Here is an 18316-nt window from a genome sequence, read left to right as displayed (position 1 = left end):
TTTCATTTCGATACATTTCATAGTTCCATATGACTGCATAGAGGAGGATGATATCCGGCTAAGGTACTGTAGCCTTTACAAAGCTTGGGCTACATGAACTGCACAAAGTGCCATCTTTGTAACTCAAGTTAGTATTGTTCAACGATGTTCCAGCCTCCTCTATGGCTTTTTAAAATGAGTTTTTATTTCACTGATTGCAAAAAGAGACTTCATGTAGTTGTGGATGTAGACATTTGGTGGAACATCTCTTTATACTGCATAAACTAGCCTACAAGCGTGTGGCCACCAGAGGAGGCTGTTCACTTGAATGTAGAATGCGAACAATTGGTTGGGTAAAAGAAGCATTTTGTAAGATGGATAGTTTACATTTGAAGACGGCTGCAAGACATTGAGGACAGTAAAAACATAAATTCGGAGTGCACTTAAATCAGAGACAAACTAGAGATACATTATTTGACATTAATGTTTATTATTTTCCTACAACATGAAGAGAGGTGGAGCTTTGTAAATGGAGTGATGAGAAGGGTAAGAGTTTGGGTGAGGAAAAATGTGGCAGTATGCAATTAGCCTAGATTCTTAGGAGGGGCATGTCTTTTGCAGTGTTTGGCAATAAAAAAACATGGTTGTTGGTCTTCTCTCTCGCTTTCTCTTTTTCTTTCTTTCTTTCTTGCTCTCTCTTTCATTCCCACAACCACCCCCCCCCCCTCCCTCCCCCGTTTCAACAGGATGCTGTCACTTCATTTACTGCTAGGGCGGCTAAGTCTGTTTCCTGAAATTCTTTTTTTCCGCCAAGATCTCGTGTGTGTGTATGCGCGCGTGTGTGTGTCTCTAACAGAGAGTGAGTGAGGGAGAGAGAGTGAGAGACAGTCCATGGAATGCTGTGATGTCATCAGCTCAGTCATACACAAAGGCAAGGAGGACACACACACAACCACACTCACTCTCCCGAGTAGTTACTCTGCTGTGGAGCGTCTGTCTGCACCCCACTGTGAGTACATCCTACTTGAAAACATAACCTTTCTCTCACACATTCTGTTGTATTCTCTCACTCACTTTCTCTGTTCCCTTTTCCTTTCTCTCTCTCTCACTCTTTTCTTCAAATCGCTGAGTGGAAACAAATCTGTATGCCAGCAGAGTGACTGTTCTCAGACTCAGTCTACCTTTGTCTCCCTCCAAGTGTTGCTTTTGTTGTTGCCATTGTTAGTGTGACCACCAAGCCTGGTGAGGTCCATTCAGTCCCTCTGTTAGAGAACATTCTGCTCATGCTGTCTTGGGATGTGACCCTGTAGTTCGGTTACAGCCCAAGAACGACCATGTTAAAATGGAGCAGCTGTCTCGTGGGAGTTTGAAAAAAAAAAAAAGGAAGGGGGGTTAGAAAGGGATGTGTGTGGAGGAGGAGGAGGAGAAGGGAGGGGGGCTACTGACGACAGAAACAGCCCCATTCCTTTGGAATCTCCTCCCATCCAGGGTTAGACACTCTCAGAGCTCTGACATGGCATGAGTGAGGAGACCAGTGGTTAAACTCTCTCACTGTTCTTGAAGGGGGGGGAGGGAGGGGGGGGGAGAGAGAGAGATAGAAAAGGGGTTGAATAAGAAGGGTCATAATCTCTGAAGAGCTAAGAAAGGGAGAAAAAAGGACAGGAGAAAGAGTGCCAGAGAGAGACAGAAGTAGGATTAACATACAGTAGGGAGTACCAATCATCTGCAGAGGTTGTGATGTGTCATTCTCCCCGCTCTAGAGTCACTCCCAACGATGATGGCCACCGAGGACTGAGGAGGACTGACGTGTGAGGAGGGAGGAGGGTGTGTCAGCGCAGCGAGCGTCACAGGAAGCCGGCTTCAGCGTGTGTGTGTGTGCGTGCCAGTGTGTTTATGGACACCGCAGCTTTGATCCTCTTGTTCCTCTCCCCATGAGGCCTGTTTACAAACCAACTACCTTCCACAAGAGAGTGTTGACCTAAGGACAGTTGCCTCCCTGTGCCCTGCTTGACTGGGGCGTACCTTTCCCTCCCTGCCACCCACCCGACCACTGCCACCATGCTGCAGCAGATCCTGAAGGACATGTACATCGACCCCGATGTGCTGGACGCACTGAACGAGGACCAGAAGAAGACCCTGTTCCTGAAGATGCGACAGGAGCAGGTACGGCGCTGGAAGGAGAATGAGGAGAAAGAGGGGAGCACCTCTGAGTCCCTCAGACCAAAGCCAAAGACAGGTACGGTACCCACCCCCCCACTTACTCACCCCCCCCCCCCCCCCCCCACTCTCCTTGACTCTCTACCTCTCTACCTACCCTTCCTGCTACATGTATACACACAGGGGCAGAGTGACTTCACTTATGTGCCTTGGTCAGAGAAAGTATCATCACATGTTGCAATAAACCCACTTTATATATCTAATTAAAGAAACAGCAGTCTGGTCTTTTTAAACCCAGACACATAAGACGAAAGCCTGCTCGCCTCAGAGGTATTTGTATCTGGGTTTCTGTCGATGAGCTGATACTGTAGGCAGCTGGAGTCTGAAGCAGAGCTGCAAACGTGCTTTACTTCTGAGAGACATCCTGTTGTGGCTACTGCTGCTTGTTTTCACCATCAACTGCTGCTTGTTGGCGTGCCCACTCTACAATGTGGGCATCTCTGCATGCAGGAAGGTGTTTACCTGAAATGGTATAACCTTCTCTAACTAAAACTAACTAGAGACACAGGAGAGAAGAGAGTGCTGTTAAAGGCTCTTATGTCCAGATTCTCACGTCACACCAGGCACCATCACAAAGAGAACACTGGAGGACACATGAGGAAGTAGCTCTCACCAGGCATCACTGTGGAGAAGCAAACAGCTATGTCTGTAAGAGTAGGCGTGCTGTGAGATTAGAATGTGGCTCTGATATCTCATTTCATTTCAATGACATACTTAGAACTGGCTGAACCTCAATTAGTACAACCATTGGTTCACTAATCAATTGTTTTTGAGGGTCCATATCACTGACAAACAAATCCCAGCTTAAACTGTCCTTCCACCAGCCACAGGCAACAACAGTCTAGGCAGGGGCCATCTTGAACCCATAAACACTACATCAGTTGAAGGAAATGCCTGATATTAATGTGTCTGGGTATTTTTCTTACTGGCCAAATTATTTGTGAAATCAGAACACATAACACATTAATATGACAGAGAGAGACAGAGAGAGACAGGGCTCTGGTTTAGATCATGTTGTCCCCAGTAAAGGACTGCAAGCCTAAATGTGTGAAAGGGAGAGGTAATCTCCCTGGGGGAGGTACTGGATGTCTGGAATGTGTGTGTGTTTAGGGAAAATAGATAACGGGTGAAAATAGGAGTATGATTGACATCAATAGTCCAAGTGTTTAAAGGAGGCACACTTATTTTAAATGTCAGGGAGGGAATTGTATTGTGTGTGTATACTGAATTCCATTGGAGTGTAGTACATGCAAAACAATCAGAAACACAGGCCTTAATTCTATCCTGAAACTGGTTTGACGTACTGCAGAATCTTGCCTGTCTGCATTTTCTCTCTGCTGGTAGCCAGTCTCTGTATGCGGGATCTGTATCGTAATTACTTGCTTCACAATGTGCTTTCCTTTTACATTCCACGGAAAGAATCTGAGATCACAAGACCACAGAACTTCTCTGGGAAATTTCGGTAGATTACAACCTCATGGGTAGAAACAGGTCTCTGACTGACTGTGATCATAGTTGTGTAGGCCACTGAGCCAGATGGCGGTTTGCGTGTTAATTCTGCTTGACGTGTGAGTCAGATCAGGAAGAAGCCTTTTCTCGGTTTCAGGGACAACAAAGCACTTATTATCTGCTGTCTCAACGTCAGGCAGGGTAGGAGAACAGTGCTCCCTCTATCTCCTAACGACTGAGGCAGCTGTTTCTACAAGTCAATGGTCCCCCCGATACACACTACAGTGTTAAACAAAGCAGATTGGACCATAGAGTTAGAGGGTGCCTCCTTTTTATTTTCACATGCAAATGTGTTTACGATACAGTAAATAAGGTAGTTTGAGAGCTAGTTTGGTTGCTGGTGTGAGGCAGAGGAAATGGTGGTTAGTTACACGTCTGGTTGCTGTCTATGTGGAACAGGAAGTGACTCAAGACCCATTCCTTCTCACAATTAACTGGGAGCGAAGCAGGAAGCATGCAGGAAGTGTTAGCGTTTGAAAAACAAAGAGACAGTTTGATTATAGCAGAATAGCCGTGTGTGAGAGAGAGCACATGGTAGTGGGTTTTTCATTAGTTTGTCACCTGTTCTGTTATGTTTGTGGTGTTAGTTTTAATATAAAATGGATAGTGAATGTAGCATAGCCTATGTGAATTGTGCTCTTGTGACCGTGTGTCCATTATTGTGTATGCATTAAGTTTGTGTGTGTACCAGAATGTTATGATGTGGTGGCTCTGTGTGTGTGTGTGTGTGTGTGTGTGTGTGTGTGTGTGTGTGTGTGTGTGTGTGTGTGTGTGTGTGTGTGTGTGTGTGTGTGTGTGTGTGTGTGTGTGTGTGTGTGTGTGTATGTATGTATGTATGTGTATAGTTAGGAACATGTTTTGTATGTATGTATGTATGTGTATAGTTAGGAACATGTTTTGTATGTATGTGTATAGTTAGGAACATGTTTTGTATGTATGTATGTATGTATGTGTATAGTTAGGAACATGTTTTGTGTGTGTTTGTGAGAGAGGTTGAGTACAGAACGTGGCAGCCTGGTGACGTTGGAAAGTGGCTAAGAGTAGGGCAGAGTACAGGGTGAGGCCTCTATTGCCATGGTGGCGAGGTCCCCAGCCCATCCCTTAATGCACCCACACTTTCCAATAAGTGGGCTAAATGACGGAATGTGACTGCTAGTTTCTCAGGGCCTCAGATTCACGAGAGGTGTGGTCTAAGGCCAGTTGCAGTAACAGTACCAGGCTTCAGAGGGTCCAGAAGCACAACTTTTTATTTTTTTCTCCAAAATATCTGAAGGCACATACCACGTGTCACCTCTTGTTTGTTGAGAAAGCTGTCAGTTTGCATTCAGAGTTTGTTTACGTAGCTAAGTATGTTCTGACTTGCCTATGTTCATGGGCTTGTCTTCCTGGTTTTGCCCTAGTGGAATGTTGTCCCGTTGCCACAGGGGCGGGCTGGCAAAACCAGTTCAATGTGGTAATCTGGGACTTGTTTTCAGCCCAAACCCTCAGCCTCACGTGGAACTGCTTGTGTGAGCAGGTTTATTCCCAAGAAAGGAACAAGAAAGTCCCTCAATGTAGTATTGGAGGATGTGGTGGCTCTCTCTCTTTCTGTAAAGTGAGGTGTGATCAAAAAGCACATCCTTCAATGGGGTGCAGGGCCAAAGAAAGTCAGTATCAATTGAAATACTGTAGAGCACACTCACATGCCCCACCATGTACCTTTATTAACAAACTCCGAAAGACAACGTTCTGACCTGACGAAGGTCCTTGTATGAGACGTTGTCTGTCTTAGTTTGTAAATCAAGGAACACGGTGGAGCATCACACTGTGCAGGGCTCTGCTTCTATCAATATCGAGCCCTCTCTTCCTGAGTTGTCCTTTCTGCTTTTGTCTACATAAGAATCCGATCAATATCTGTTAATTCTTCAGGTCCTCACATCTATCTTAGAATTGTCAACCATAGAAATATCCTGCATCAATCTCACAATATCGATATTAGAAATATCCCATTTTACTCATTTGGCAGGATAGCAATGTAAACTGTAGATTGCGTCTGTAGCCTTACACTAACCCAGCCTGTCTCCTTGTCCCCTGCAGCCAAGAATGTGAGCTGGATGCTGGGTCGGGACGGGGATGTGGCGGTCCTTGTGATCGAAGAGGTGGACGAACTGAAGGCCTCCAAACTCATTTCCTCTGGACTAGGGGAGAGGAAAGCACCATGCCCTCAAAATAATACACGGTACAGACACAACAGTAAAACATGGGGGACACGTCAAGTAATGCAGCCAATAATGGTGCCTTGAGTATCACTTTAGACAGGAAAGGTAGTTTTCAGAGTTCTGTTATCGCTGTTCAGATTTTCACTGTCTGGTCTTGTTTCTGCAGCCACCAGGCAACTATCCTGAAGAGCAACTTGGTAAACAGAACAACCGCTGAACCTGCCAGAGCCGGCAGAGAGAACCTCCCTCCCAAAACACAAGCAGGGATACAGCTCAATTTAAAGGTGTGTGTGTGTGTGTGTGTGTGTGTCTGCGTGCGTATGTTTTTTGTGTGTGCTTGGTGTGTGTGTGTGTGTGTGTGGGTGTGGGCGCGTGTGTGTGTGGAGGTGACCTTCCTGTTGCTGTCATTAATCTCGGACACAGCCGAGGGGCAGTGAGACGCACTTTCTCCAGGGAGAGTCATCGCTCTGCGGCCAAATAAATCACACCTTCTATCCTTCCCTCTCTGGACTCTTTCTGTGCTCCATCCCTCCCTCTCTCTCTTTCCTGTCTACTCCCCATTATTACCTCAAACACTTCTCCCTTGACGTTCTCTTTCTAGCTCAACCACATCCTCCCCATCCTTTTTTTGCCCTCCCTCCATCCTGTCCTCTCCATTCCCTCTATTTTGTTTTGTTCACCCTTTCTCTCTCCTGTCAGTCCTCTCCTCCCTATTGCATTTCCCGTGCTCCCCGCCATCTGTGAGTCATTAGTGTGTGTCTGTGCGTGTGCGTGTGTGTGTGCGTGCGTACGTGTGTGTGTGTGTGTGCGTACGTGTGTGTGTGTGTGTGTGTGTGTGTGTGCGCGCGCGAGCGCGTGTGTGCGTGCGTGCATGTGTGTGTGTAATTGTGTAAATTGTGTGAATGTTTTTGATTACTGTTTGTGTGACTTGTATTATACAATGCTGGTTGTGTCACATACAGCTGTGTGTGTGTGTGTGTGTGGCAGCGACTGAACCACTCTGGATGTGGGGGGGGGGGGTTACCTCCTTTTTCACGCTATCTTAAAAAGAGGGAGAAGATTTGCAGTGTTGTCATGGCAACGCTGTGCACATAGTGAGCGCGAGCCAGGGTGGACAGCCTCTCCAGACCATGATCCTCCAGTCACAGCGTTGCCCACACACAGTTTCTGTGTGGCTCATAGTCACCCCCAAACAATCCTGACAACATGTCTCAAGGCCTACAGAATAGGGGCTAGGCTGAATTAAGCAGCTCTAAGCAAACAGTCTTATTCATTATTCGAAAAGAAAGAAGGCCATGTAGGCAGGTTGCTTGATTTAAAAAATATATATATATATATTTAAATGATGCTTGATCAATTTGTTGCACGCACATCACAGATTTGAATCAGAGAAAGTGAAGTGAGTAAAAATCTCTGCCGTATCAATTGACGTTGGTGACTGCTATTCCAACAGGAGAATGCTGAGGAAGTGAGGACCTTGCCCCCTCTCAAGGTATGTTTGGGTACTGCACATATCACTGCCCTGTCTGTCTGTCTCCATACAGTACTGTGTGTGTCTGAGATTAACAGTAATGCCTGAAGTAAGTCTGTGTGTGTTCAACCCATAGGTGTCAGTGAGTGAGCAGCAGCCAACTGCAGCAGTGGAAAGAGTACGTATTATATGAACAGTTTCATGGGTTTGTGCAATATAATATAATATAATAATATATTTATATCTAAGAGCATTAGTTCAGTTTAGACGAGAGGATATGCCTTTGGTACAGTAGGTATGCAGCAATATACTAGCCTGCTACACATTTGCTATCATTTGTGTGTTCAAATAATATTTTTATTTTTTTTAAATATATATATACTAAAGTCCAATACTATAATGTTCTGCCCAAAGAGGTTTTTACACTTAAACTATCTGCTGTGTACTGTAAGCATGAGTTCTGAGCTGTGGCCTGGTGGTGAGAAGGCTGGTCATTTGATTGGTTACCTCTTAGTATTACTTTCTAGGGGTTGAGTAAGTGGTGTCATTTTCCATCGGTCTCATCCTTTGATGCTTCTAGCTTTGGTTAGGATTACATCCCTTGATGTCCCAAACACTTCCTCAAAAATCCTGCCTATGTGTTCCTCCCATTGTAGAAATGCAGCTCTTCATCAGCTCTCCAAAAAAAGGGGCTTCAACACGTCTGCGTGTCTTCCGGACCCCCCCCCACCCCCCACACACACACACACACGCATACCCCCGCTCCCTCTCTCCCCCTCGTCCCAGGGTGTGGAGGTTAGGCCAGCTGTCCCCTCACTCTCAGCCTCTCTCCAGATCCTCTTTCTCCCAGCTGTCTGGCTCTCTGTTCCAGCCCGCCCAGCTCACCCCTCATACCTCTCTCTGGGGGAGCAGCTGAACTCAACTGTGGAGTCCACCCAGCGTGTCCATCATCGCTTGCACGTCGGCTGCAATGGGAGTGGGGTTGGGAGTGTTAGGGAGTTTTTGAGGGATTGTGTGTGTCTGCGTGTGTCTGCATGTGTGTGTCCGCGCACATAAAAGCATGCGTGTGTGTGTGTGTGTGTGTGTGTGTGTGTGTGTGTGGGTGAACGCCTGTCTGTAAGAGGAGCTGAATCACTGGGGCTAGGCTGGGTTTCTGGTCTCCCCTGGAGCAGATGGTTGATAAACTTGATCAGGGAATTAAAACGCCAGAGACGGTGAGTGCGTCAGTCACAGATGGATGGGATTGTGGGATAGTCTCCTGAGGTTTTGGCAGGGGGAGCTCTCTCCGTTCCTCTCCTCTTTCTCTCTCCTGCACGCAGCCAAGCTGAACCACAGGAGGAAGCTCTCCCTCTTTTCTCTCACTTCACCCAGTTACATCCTATACCCGAGACTCCTCCCGGGCATGCCGCTGCACGTCCCTGCCCATCCTGCGCCAATGTGCGGAGGAACACACCCCACCCTATGACAGTCGTTCAGTCAGCTCAACCTAGAGTTGGAACGGTGGTTCAGGGAGGGTTGTTGATTTTGCTACCGCTGATGTGGCGTGTCGTGTGCTCGGAGCTGCAGGGGGCCTTAAGCTGTTGATTGGAGAGTGAGAGAGACCCTGAGATTGTTGATTCGGAAGGCAGAGGATTACAGGGAAGTGGATGCTGAAGTCGACTTAACCTGTTCCCCCGTTCCCCACCCCGTCTCCCCTAGATGATGTCCTCTACGACCTGTGATCAGTTCCTTTTATAGAAAACGTGGCAGTGGGAACTTACTGTGTAATGTAGAAGGATTCTATAAAAACCTGTCAGTGGTTTCAATGTATTTGGCGACCATGTTAGTGTTTTAGGTATATCCAGAGACTGACTGTTGTCTCCTGTTCCCTCAGCAGCCTGAGTTGAAGCAGGACCTCGAGTCAGATGCTCCCGAGGAGAAGCCAGCTCCCCTGTCCACCATCGCCTACAGACCTCACCCGAGAGTCAGCCTTGCTAACCTGAAGATGGGCATCACGCCCACCCCTGGGCCTGCTGCCCTGAAGACGGCCGTCACGCCCTCCCCTGGGCCTGCCGCCCTGAGGCTGGGCACCACACCCTCCCTGTCCCTGTCCTCGTCCCCATACCTGTCCCCTGTCCCCAGCAGCACCGCCAAAACGGACGCTCCAGAGAAGAGTGTCCCCCCACCATCCCTCACAACCAGACTCCACCCCCAGGAGCCCCAGGAGCCTCTCCCCCAGGAGTCAGCTGGAAACAGAGGTGAGCTCGTGGAGCAGCATGGAGATGGAGTTCAGTCACACCACTAAGTCAGAAATCAGAATCAAATAACCGGCACACACCAGGGGCACGTCCTGCACTCATTTTACACATTTGACACACACTCACATGGTAATAATGACACTGTGACTTGTGTTAGTTTGTTAAAATGATCTATGAGGAGCAGTTCTCCTCTCTGCCATTTGGGGGCTATCTAGGAATGATTCTCTCTCTCTCTCTCAAGCAGCGCTTTTACCTGGCGTGTTGAAACGGCCGCTCTGAGAAGAGTTTTTTTTAAAGTAGTCTCCAGTAGAGGTTTGCTTTCTCACTACTGCGGTTTGAGAGGGGGGGGATTTATTTTCCCAAGCCCAGTCCAGTGTCCTAGCCAAACAGTGCCTCAGCCCACTGGAATCTTTATGAACTGGCAGGCTAAAAACAGGCCAGCCTTGGGGGGGCGGGGGGGGGTGGGGGGTGGGGGATAAAGGAAGTATGATGGTGACTGTGTCACGGACACACATTGCTTCTTTACGGCTCCTCTTTCTCCTCCGCAAAATGTTTTCTCCACTTCCGCTGTTCATCTTCTTCCATTTTCCACATTCCTTTGTTCAGGGCCTTTTATCAGCATGTGATCATGGTGAGGTGTCCCGCATGTCGAAGTATGTTCGGCCCTGCGGATGTCTGGTTTGTGACAGCCTGTGTATGATTCTTGTTACTAATGGGGGTTAATTTGGGCTAACTCCATTAAGGCGCTACCCCTCTCTATAGAGTTTCTCATCTAAGGATACCTTAGGCTACATGAATCACCTTGAGAAGATGAATATCACAAGTCAGTTTTGAATCCGTCTAATTACCACTATCTGAGCAATGTTAGTGTGGAACTTCCCTATTCCCCTGGGTGATCAGACTAGTGTCTGGTCGTTTTTATCGGTGGCCCACATCCCTGCACATCCCTACTCAATAGACAAGTGACCTAGTTCAGCAGCAGCAGCCAGACAGAGAGAGCTTGACTAGCACCACCCAGTGGATGACTGATGATATTGCAGGCAAACCGTACCACCAGTGTTAGTCGAAAGAAAGCCAATGAGAAGACCACCACTCTAGAATCTCCCCCTGCTGGACAAACACAAACCTTACAAATGGCTGAAGATCTGTTTCTTTGTCTTGGCTAAAATACCTGTAATCCAGGTAGAGTAGAACATACATTTGAAGACAATTACAGAGAGGCTCTATGACAAATTGTATTTGAGCATAATATGTGAACAGACTTAGAATGCTTTATTTTGAATGAAAAGTAAGAATAAAATAATGTTTGTACATTTTTTGATTCAGCCGTATGTATGGGAGTTGTTTACAAAGAGGTGTGTGAGCTGGCTAATGAGAGCTCGGTGAACAGAGAGAGACAGACATGGTTGTGTGTGTCTTGCCTGTATTCATGTATGAGAGTTTGAGATCTGTTTACATCCAGTTATTGTGTGAGAAGGAGTCTATGTAGATGTTTATTACGGCCCCTTTGTCAGCCTGTAAAGTATCATTTGGGGGGAGTGAAATATTACTGTGCAAGTTTATTTGTGAGAGAGAAGATGTTAAAGTAGGCTGAGGTTGTTAATTTGCGCATATATTGATGCATGTCAATGCGTGTCAATGCATGTAATGAGTGTGGTGTGTGCGTGTGGGGGCGTACAGGGAGGAGGGGGGGGCGGGGTGTAGTGGCTCTGGCAAAGTGCATGTGAGTATGTGTATGCGTGCATGAGAGTGTATCAGTCTCCTGCAGCTGCTGGCTTGGTGTGAGTCTGTGTGTCTGTGTGTGTGCGCGCGCGTGTGTGTGTGTGTGTGTGTGTGTGTGTGTGTGTGTGTGTGTGTGTGTGTGTGTGTGTGTGTGTGTGTGTGTGTGTGTGTGTGTGTTTGTGTGTGTGCCTCTCTCCCTCGGCTTTCCTCTCCTCTCTTCACCTTCAGAGGAAAGGACACACATTCCAGTGCTGCTTCCCGACTCTGGCCCTGGGCGACGCTCGGCCGGAGCTGATAAGTGACAGGGCCCCCAGCCTCCACACGGCGCGCCCCCCCCCCCCCTCCCTCCCTCTACTCCCCCTTCCTCTTCCCTCCTCCCAACCCTGACCCCCCCGCGGCCTGGCTCAGTGCACAGACGTGCCGCTCCGGAATTCTGCCCTCTGCCCCACTTCTGCCCCCCCCCCCCCCCCCTCTTCTCCCTCCCTGACAGAGAGGAGGGGGTCTTTAAAGAGATAGGCCTGGTTTTATTTTGGCACTGTGTCAGTGACACTGTAGCCCCCCCCCCCACCCCCCACCCCCCTCTTTCCTCCCTGTGTTTATGGGCTGGGCTGAGGTGTTAAGAGTAGCAGCGGTCTGAAAGGTCTCTGAGGAGAAGCACCGTATCGACTAGAGAGCTGAGGAATCTTCACGTAGAGTGATCAGGTGTTGCCAAACGCTGATACAAATGGCCGCACAGACTTTTTTTTTGTTCCAGCCCGTTTGAGCTGACAGAGAGTCCAGCAGGCTGATGTTTGGCATTGGGTTTCAGGCAGGACGGTGTGGGTTTGGGTCGTTCTGGGTTTTGTGAGGGTGTCTAGTTTCTGCCTCTTGAGAGGGATCAGGTTTTCTTTCACTTAGATGGGTCAGAGGAATTAAAACAAAAATAGAAAATAAAAAAATAAAAAACGATGTTTCTTTTCTTGTTGGTACCCTATTCCTGTACCCCCCCCCCCCCCCCCCCACACACAATGGTATGGAATAGGATGCATGCATACACACACACACACACACACATACTGTGTGCATTTAGCATTCCGCTCAGACCAACACCAAGGCTCTGAGCACGAAAAACTCCATCACCAAAAAGCCTCTGACGTGCGCGCGCGTGTGCGTGTGTGTGTGTGTGTGTGTGTGTGACTCTGTGCGTTTGTGAGTGTGTGTGCGCAGTGCGTGCATGCATGTGTGTCCGCCTCAATCGCTGGAGCCTATCCAGGGTTTCCGTGGCGACCACACAACACAGCGAGACAATCAGAGGCAGGCCCACGCAGCGCGGCGAGAGGACATTAACACAGGAACCGCGGGTCAGGGGGCAGAGGAAGGGAGGGAGGGAGGGAGGGAGAGGGGGGGGGTCGGGGAGGGAGAGGGAGAGGGAGGGGGCAGAACCACAGGGAAAGGGGTGAGTGAGTGAGGGCAAAGAGAGAAAGGAAAGAAAACAACAACAAACAGAAAGAAGGCCAGTGCAGGCCTCTCTCTTTCATGCCTCACAGATATCAAGTGTTTGCTTTAAAGGTTTTGTGGAGTGACTGCATTGGCTGGGCTACACAGTACCTTTTGTCTCTGTATTTATGCAGCGATGTTCGTCAGAGATGGCTGCATGCGTGACTGAGTCTGTGAGCGGGGGCTTGTGCGAAGGAGGAGGGGGGGGGGTGTGTGTGTGTGTGTGTGTGTGTACTGTACTGTACTGTATGTGTGTATGAGGGTTTGAATGTGGTGTGAGATGCGTCTGAAAATGTGTGTGCATCGTGCGTGCGTGCGTGCGTGCGCTCACACATCTGTGTCCCCCGGGGACGGCGCTAAAAATACACGGCTCCTCAAGCCTTCTGGTGTCTGAGCAGCGTCTGTCTGCTCTCCACCGCTGTCCCTGTGGCCCTCCTTTCCCATCCCTCCGTCCCTCAATTACACCCCCTTCCAAACACCGTGCTTCTCTCACACACAGGCACACACTAACACATACAGGCACTCACACACACACACACACACAGAAACACACACACACACACACACACACACAACTACCCACACATACACACACCAACTACACCCAGCTGCGTCCCTGCTCCACTTCCTCTGAGGATGACCTCCGGTCTGGCAGACCACAGCCCAGAAAGAGAGTCAGAGCTCAGGGGAGAGAGAGAGAGAGAGAGAGGGGGGTGGGGGGCATAGAGGGAGGGGGATGGTGAGGAAGGGAGAGATGAAGATGGGGAGAGAGAGAGAGAGAGAGGAGGAAGCGGGAAGCGCATAAATAGGTGAGAGGAAAGGATGAGGGAGAATATGGGAGGCTGGCATTGAGCTTGCTGTTCTTTCTAGAACACAGAGAGGATCTGTAAACTAGCGAGCCTGTAAACCCTGGTGTCACCAATCAGCTGTGGTCACCATCGTCACCCTCAGTCCCTTTTAGTTTCTACAAGGCAACACATTTATCTAATGTATGTCTCCTCTCTCTCTCTCTCTCTCTGTATCTCTCTCTCTCTCTGTATCTCTCTCTCTCTCTGTATGTCTATCTCTCTCTCTCTCCCTCTCTACCTATCTCTCTCTCTCTCTCTCTCTCTCTCTCTCTCTCTGTTTCTCTCTGTCTCTCTCTCTCTCTCTCTCTCTCAGATATCCGTGTGTTTGCAGCCTCACGCAGGGCGATGACTGAGGAGGCGGGGTCCGAGGGGGCCGGGGAGGCCTGCTCAGGGCGTGGCCGGGTGGCTCAGCTCATGAAGACCTTCAGCGCCGCCACCCCCCCCGCACAATCCCCTCCCCGCGGCAACAAACCCCCCATCCCCACCAAGCCCAGCCACCTACGTCTGGTGGCCACACCCTCGCTCAGGTAATCCCCAGGCGGAGTGGACAGCCAAACCCTCTGACCCCCCCCTGGCCCTTCCTCATGCCCCACTGGACAATGCTGGACACCCAGCCTGGGTCTTCAGGACACGGCCCCGGGCGGCTCTCAGGAACCCACCCCCCCCCCACGCCTTTTGACGCCATTGCTGTCACTCCCAAAGCAATGCAATGAAAAACCTATGTTTTAATTCATGTGTCACGCTTGAAAGTTTTGGTTTTTGTCTATTGTATTTTAAGACTGTACAGTTACTGTAAATTCTCTCTGTGGGAAAGAAAAACCAAAAGCATTGATTGTAAGCTGCCTATCTCTTTTGTATTCTCTTTTTCACTTTTTATATTCACAAGGGTATCATTGACTGTCATGCCTCATGTATTCACTTGCTGTTGATATCTTTTCAAAGTCCGCCATTATGCCAAACATTGTGTGACAGTACCACTGCATTGTAACATTTTGTTTACAATACATTCACAAAGCCTGTACAATGTTACCACACATACTCGCTGCCACTATCAAACATGACAATTCATGAGAAATGTCAACACAGTTCATGCAATAATTGTTGGTTTTTATTGTTGTTGTTGTTGTTGGTTTTTTTAAGATAGGATCTCCATAATCTCTCAGATCCCAGAATCTCATCTAAGTCTGACTTAATGAGACAAGGAGCTCCAGTGTTGGCTAGTTTATAGAGATACTTGATACTTGATCATTGTGCTTCTAACGAATGTAGTGGGTCAGATTTGTCATTGTGTGAATGAATGAATGAATAAGAGGAAGGGGGATGGACAGGTAGAACAGGGTGACTAGGTGGGTCCTCCCCCATGTAAACCACTCCTCCCTGTGAATACCACTGGGTTGTTTACATGTGACTGTGTAACGTATGTTCTTCCCCTGCCACCTGGCCATCGCTGCGAACGCTACCAGTTGTGGACCAACGACGGTGCCAAATGTCTCTCTTCTCTGTCCCAGCGGACCAAACACCGGCAAGCCCACGCGGCCGACGCCAAATAACTACTCTCTGACTCCGGGTTTTTATTATTGTCTGTTTTCCCTCAGTATTCTAACTCACCACTTGTTTGGTTGCACTTGCTGTTTTTTATACCGTGTTTTTTTTACGGGGAGGAAGAGTGATCCGTGTCGTGTCTGTGTGTGATGAGTGCGATTGTCCACACAGGGTGTGTACTGTACCATATGTATGATGTCAAGCCTGTGTGGTGCAATCACAGTGGAACAATAAAATCATATGACCCCTTCCAGGCGGTGCTGATCTGAGTTTTCCAAGGCATGAGTGTGTGATGGAGTTACTCAGAACCTTGGTGTCGGTCTGGATAGAATGCTAAATGCGCTGCGTGCGTGTGTGCGGGTTTTTTTTTCTCTCTTCATCCACTTTACACGCATGAATATTTTGCGTAAGAAAAAAATCCACTAAGTGAACGTTGTTCTCTTTTAGGTTTCATGAGCCAAGTGAGCGAGAACTCCCTGTAGCACTTACTTCACAGCAACACCCATTTGGATATTTCATAAAACATCAATTCCCTCATTTAACCTCTCTTGGCTGCCCCCTGCTTGCCAGTCAAAGCAAAGCATTATACCTCTGAGGAGGAGCAGAGCCAGCCAAAGAAGAGAGGGGGAGGGAGGGAGGGGGGGAGGGTTCTGATCAGACCCACACATTACGGCTCTTTAATCATGCATTGGGATAATTATCATGAACATTATGACCACATTATCTAAAATAAACATGATACTATTAAACATGAAATATTCCGCACCCTGTTGATCACAACCATAAATAAAACACGTCAATTCTTCAAACCACAGTCATATTTATTGTGCATTTTATTCTACAAAGCATCACAGAGTTGTATAAGTATGTTGTGACCTTAGTTTTGCCAAAACATAAACAAGGTCTTGTAACCTCAGTTTAGTAAACATGTCCTACTTTGACCCACATGTATTTGATTAGTCTCAAATAGAGAAGGTAGCGCCTTTTGTTTGGGCCGAGTGATGTTCATTTTGACAGGCAGCACAGCCCTGTGAAGTCACGCAGGGCTTTATCTCAACACAGTCAGGAGACTGGAGCAGCTTTGGATGTCCGCAGAGCAGCCTTGTGTGTCATTTTCACACATCCCACTATACACACACACACACACACACACACGCAGAAGACGACGATACACCCACACACACACACATACACACAGAAGACGAAGATACACACACACTCACACACTCACACACTCACACACACATATTACAACACACTTTCTCAGGCACACACACAGGCACACACTCTGTCTTACATTCCCGAACCACACACTCATGCACACAGGGACAGATACACACACACACAGACACACACTGATACACACAACTGTGAGACGGCGCCTAGATCTCTCTCCCTGTGAGCCCAACAATGGCTGCGGCTGTTCTCTGACGCACAGAGACGTCGCCGAGCAGTTTTCAGGCGAGTGCAGGAGGCCCCTGGTACCTCCCCACCGCTCCTCTCACACCACCTCCCCTCCTCACCCCCCCCCCCCCCCCCCCTCCTCCTCCTCCTCCTCCTCCTCCTCACCCCCCCCCCCCCCCCCCCCCCCCACACTCCTCCACAGAGCCTGGCCACCACCACCGCCGTCGGGGGCCCTCCGATGAGAGATAAAAAGGGCCGTTGTTGTTGCTGCGCAGGGAGATGGACGCCTCTGTTTTTCTCTTTCTCTCTCCCTCTATCTCCTGACGCCCACAGTAGGGAAGTAGAGAAAAAAAAAGCCAGCGAGCAGAGGAAGAAAAGCAACTGCGTTCTGAGGCGTTCCACTGCCCCCCCCCCCCCCCCCCCCCACCACCACCACCCCCCACCCCCCACCCCCCCCCCACCCCCTCCTCCCTACCAGCCCCATCCCCAGCACCCCAGCCTGGAGGAGTGGAGCAGGGAGAGGGGGGCCGGGGCCATGTGATACGGAGAGCATGCGGGCACGGCTTCACCCCCAGGCAGAGCGAACGGGGGCCTGCTGTGTCTCTCCTGCATGATTAATCTGGCTGAGGGGCAGGAGGACTGCCACAGCCCTGCCTGCGTTAACTCCCTGCTCACCAGGTCCACACACACACACACACACACACACACACACACACACACACACACTCACACACACTAACCCAGGCACGTACATGCACATAAATACACACAGGCTTGCACACACATGCGTGTTTCCAGTCTGGAAAACTGTGTGAGGCAAAGCAAAGTGAATTCACCTGCATAGAGATCTCAGACTCCAGAGCTTCTGGAAGTTCCAGCGTTCTACTGAACTCAGCCAGAGACTCAAACTCCCCAAAACCTCTCATAATAATATACACACTGACACTGATACTGTTATGTCCCACAGTATAGACAGGACTGCTTGGTATGGTCACGGAAATGAATGAACTGTCAACTACCGGACAGTGCTTTGAGATTGTGCAAAACTTCCCTCAACTATCATGTGATTGTCCTCCAGGTTCGTGGCCATTATTTCATGTGACCATTGGTCATGTGATTGTTATTATCTCTTCAGCGTCAGAGGCGACTTTGTGGATGTTTATTGGTGTGGTTTTCTGTAACAGTCCCTCCCGAGGCAGACCGGGAAGTAGAGATGTGGCACACTGCTCCTTATCTCTCAGACCATAGGCACCAGTCATGTCATGGTCAAATCCCACATCACCATGACTGATGCTCAGTAGCACAACAGGCCTGCTGCTTTGTCTTTAAAAGTGACTGAAGTCACTACATTTGCACTAACGTGACACACACACATGCACGATGAAAATGTACACATATCCCCTTATGGTCAGGGTGGCCCATATCAGGACATGGGCCAGGGGGGGTGCTGAACCAAGCCCACTCATGGTATGATGGTGTACTCATGTTGGTGGAGATGCTTATAGCCAGTGACCAGGCAGGCAGGCAGGCAGGCAGGCAGGCAGGCAGGCAGGCAGGCAGGCAGGCAGGCAGGCAGGCAGACAGGCAGGCAGGCAGGCAGGCAGGCAGACAGGCAGGCAGGCAGGCAGGCAGGCAGGCAGGCAGACAGAGGGTTAACATCCTGCAGTCCGCTCCGCATTAACTGGAAAGGAATGAAGTGTCAAGCGTGTTCTC

General features: G+C 49.0%; 1 protein-coding gene across 3 annotated transcripts; it reads left to right on the top strand.

Moving 5' to 3' along the window:
- The first annotated feature begins 779 nt into the window (after nucleotides 1-779).
- On the top strand, nucleotides 780-15537 carry LOC310800997 (uncharacterized protein). Of its 3 annotated transcripts, none has more exons than XM_083664906.1 (8): nucleotides 780-988; nucleotides 1740-2215; nucleotides 5782-5923; nucleotides 6070-6187; nucleotides 7357-7395; nucleotides 7511-7552; nucleotides 9251-9611; nucleotides 13971-15537. In XM_083664906.1, the coding sequence occupies exons 2-8, from the start codon at nucleotides 2038-2040 to the stop codon at nucleotides 14186-14188; spliced, it is 1098 nt and encodes a 365-aa protein (XP_083521032.1). In that variant the 5' UTR covers nucleotides 780-988; nucleotides 1740-2037; the 3' UTR covers nucleotides 14189-15537. The 3 variants fall into 3 exon arrangements, with proteins under 3 accessions (XP_083521032.1, XP_083521030.1, XP_083521031.1); XM_083664904.1 differs by having other exon boundaries at nucleotides 782-988; nucleotides 9248-9611; XM_083664905.1 differs by lacking the exon at nucleotides 780-988 and having other exon boundaries at nucleotides 1599-2215; nucleotides 9248-9611.
- Nucleotides 15538-18316: the final 2779 nt, after the last annotated feature.

The sequence above is a fragment of the Argentina silus genome (genome assembly GCF_951799395.1).
Source record: "Argentina silus genome assembly, chromosome: 2".
NCBI lineage: Eukaryota > Metazoa > Chordata > Actinopteri > Argentiniformes > Argentinidae > Argentina > Argentina silus.
Note: the sequence above shows the minus strand (reverse complement) of the source record. Positions and strands in the feature narration are given on the sequence as shown.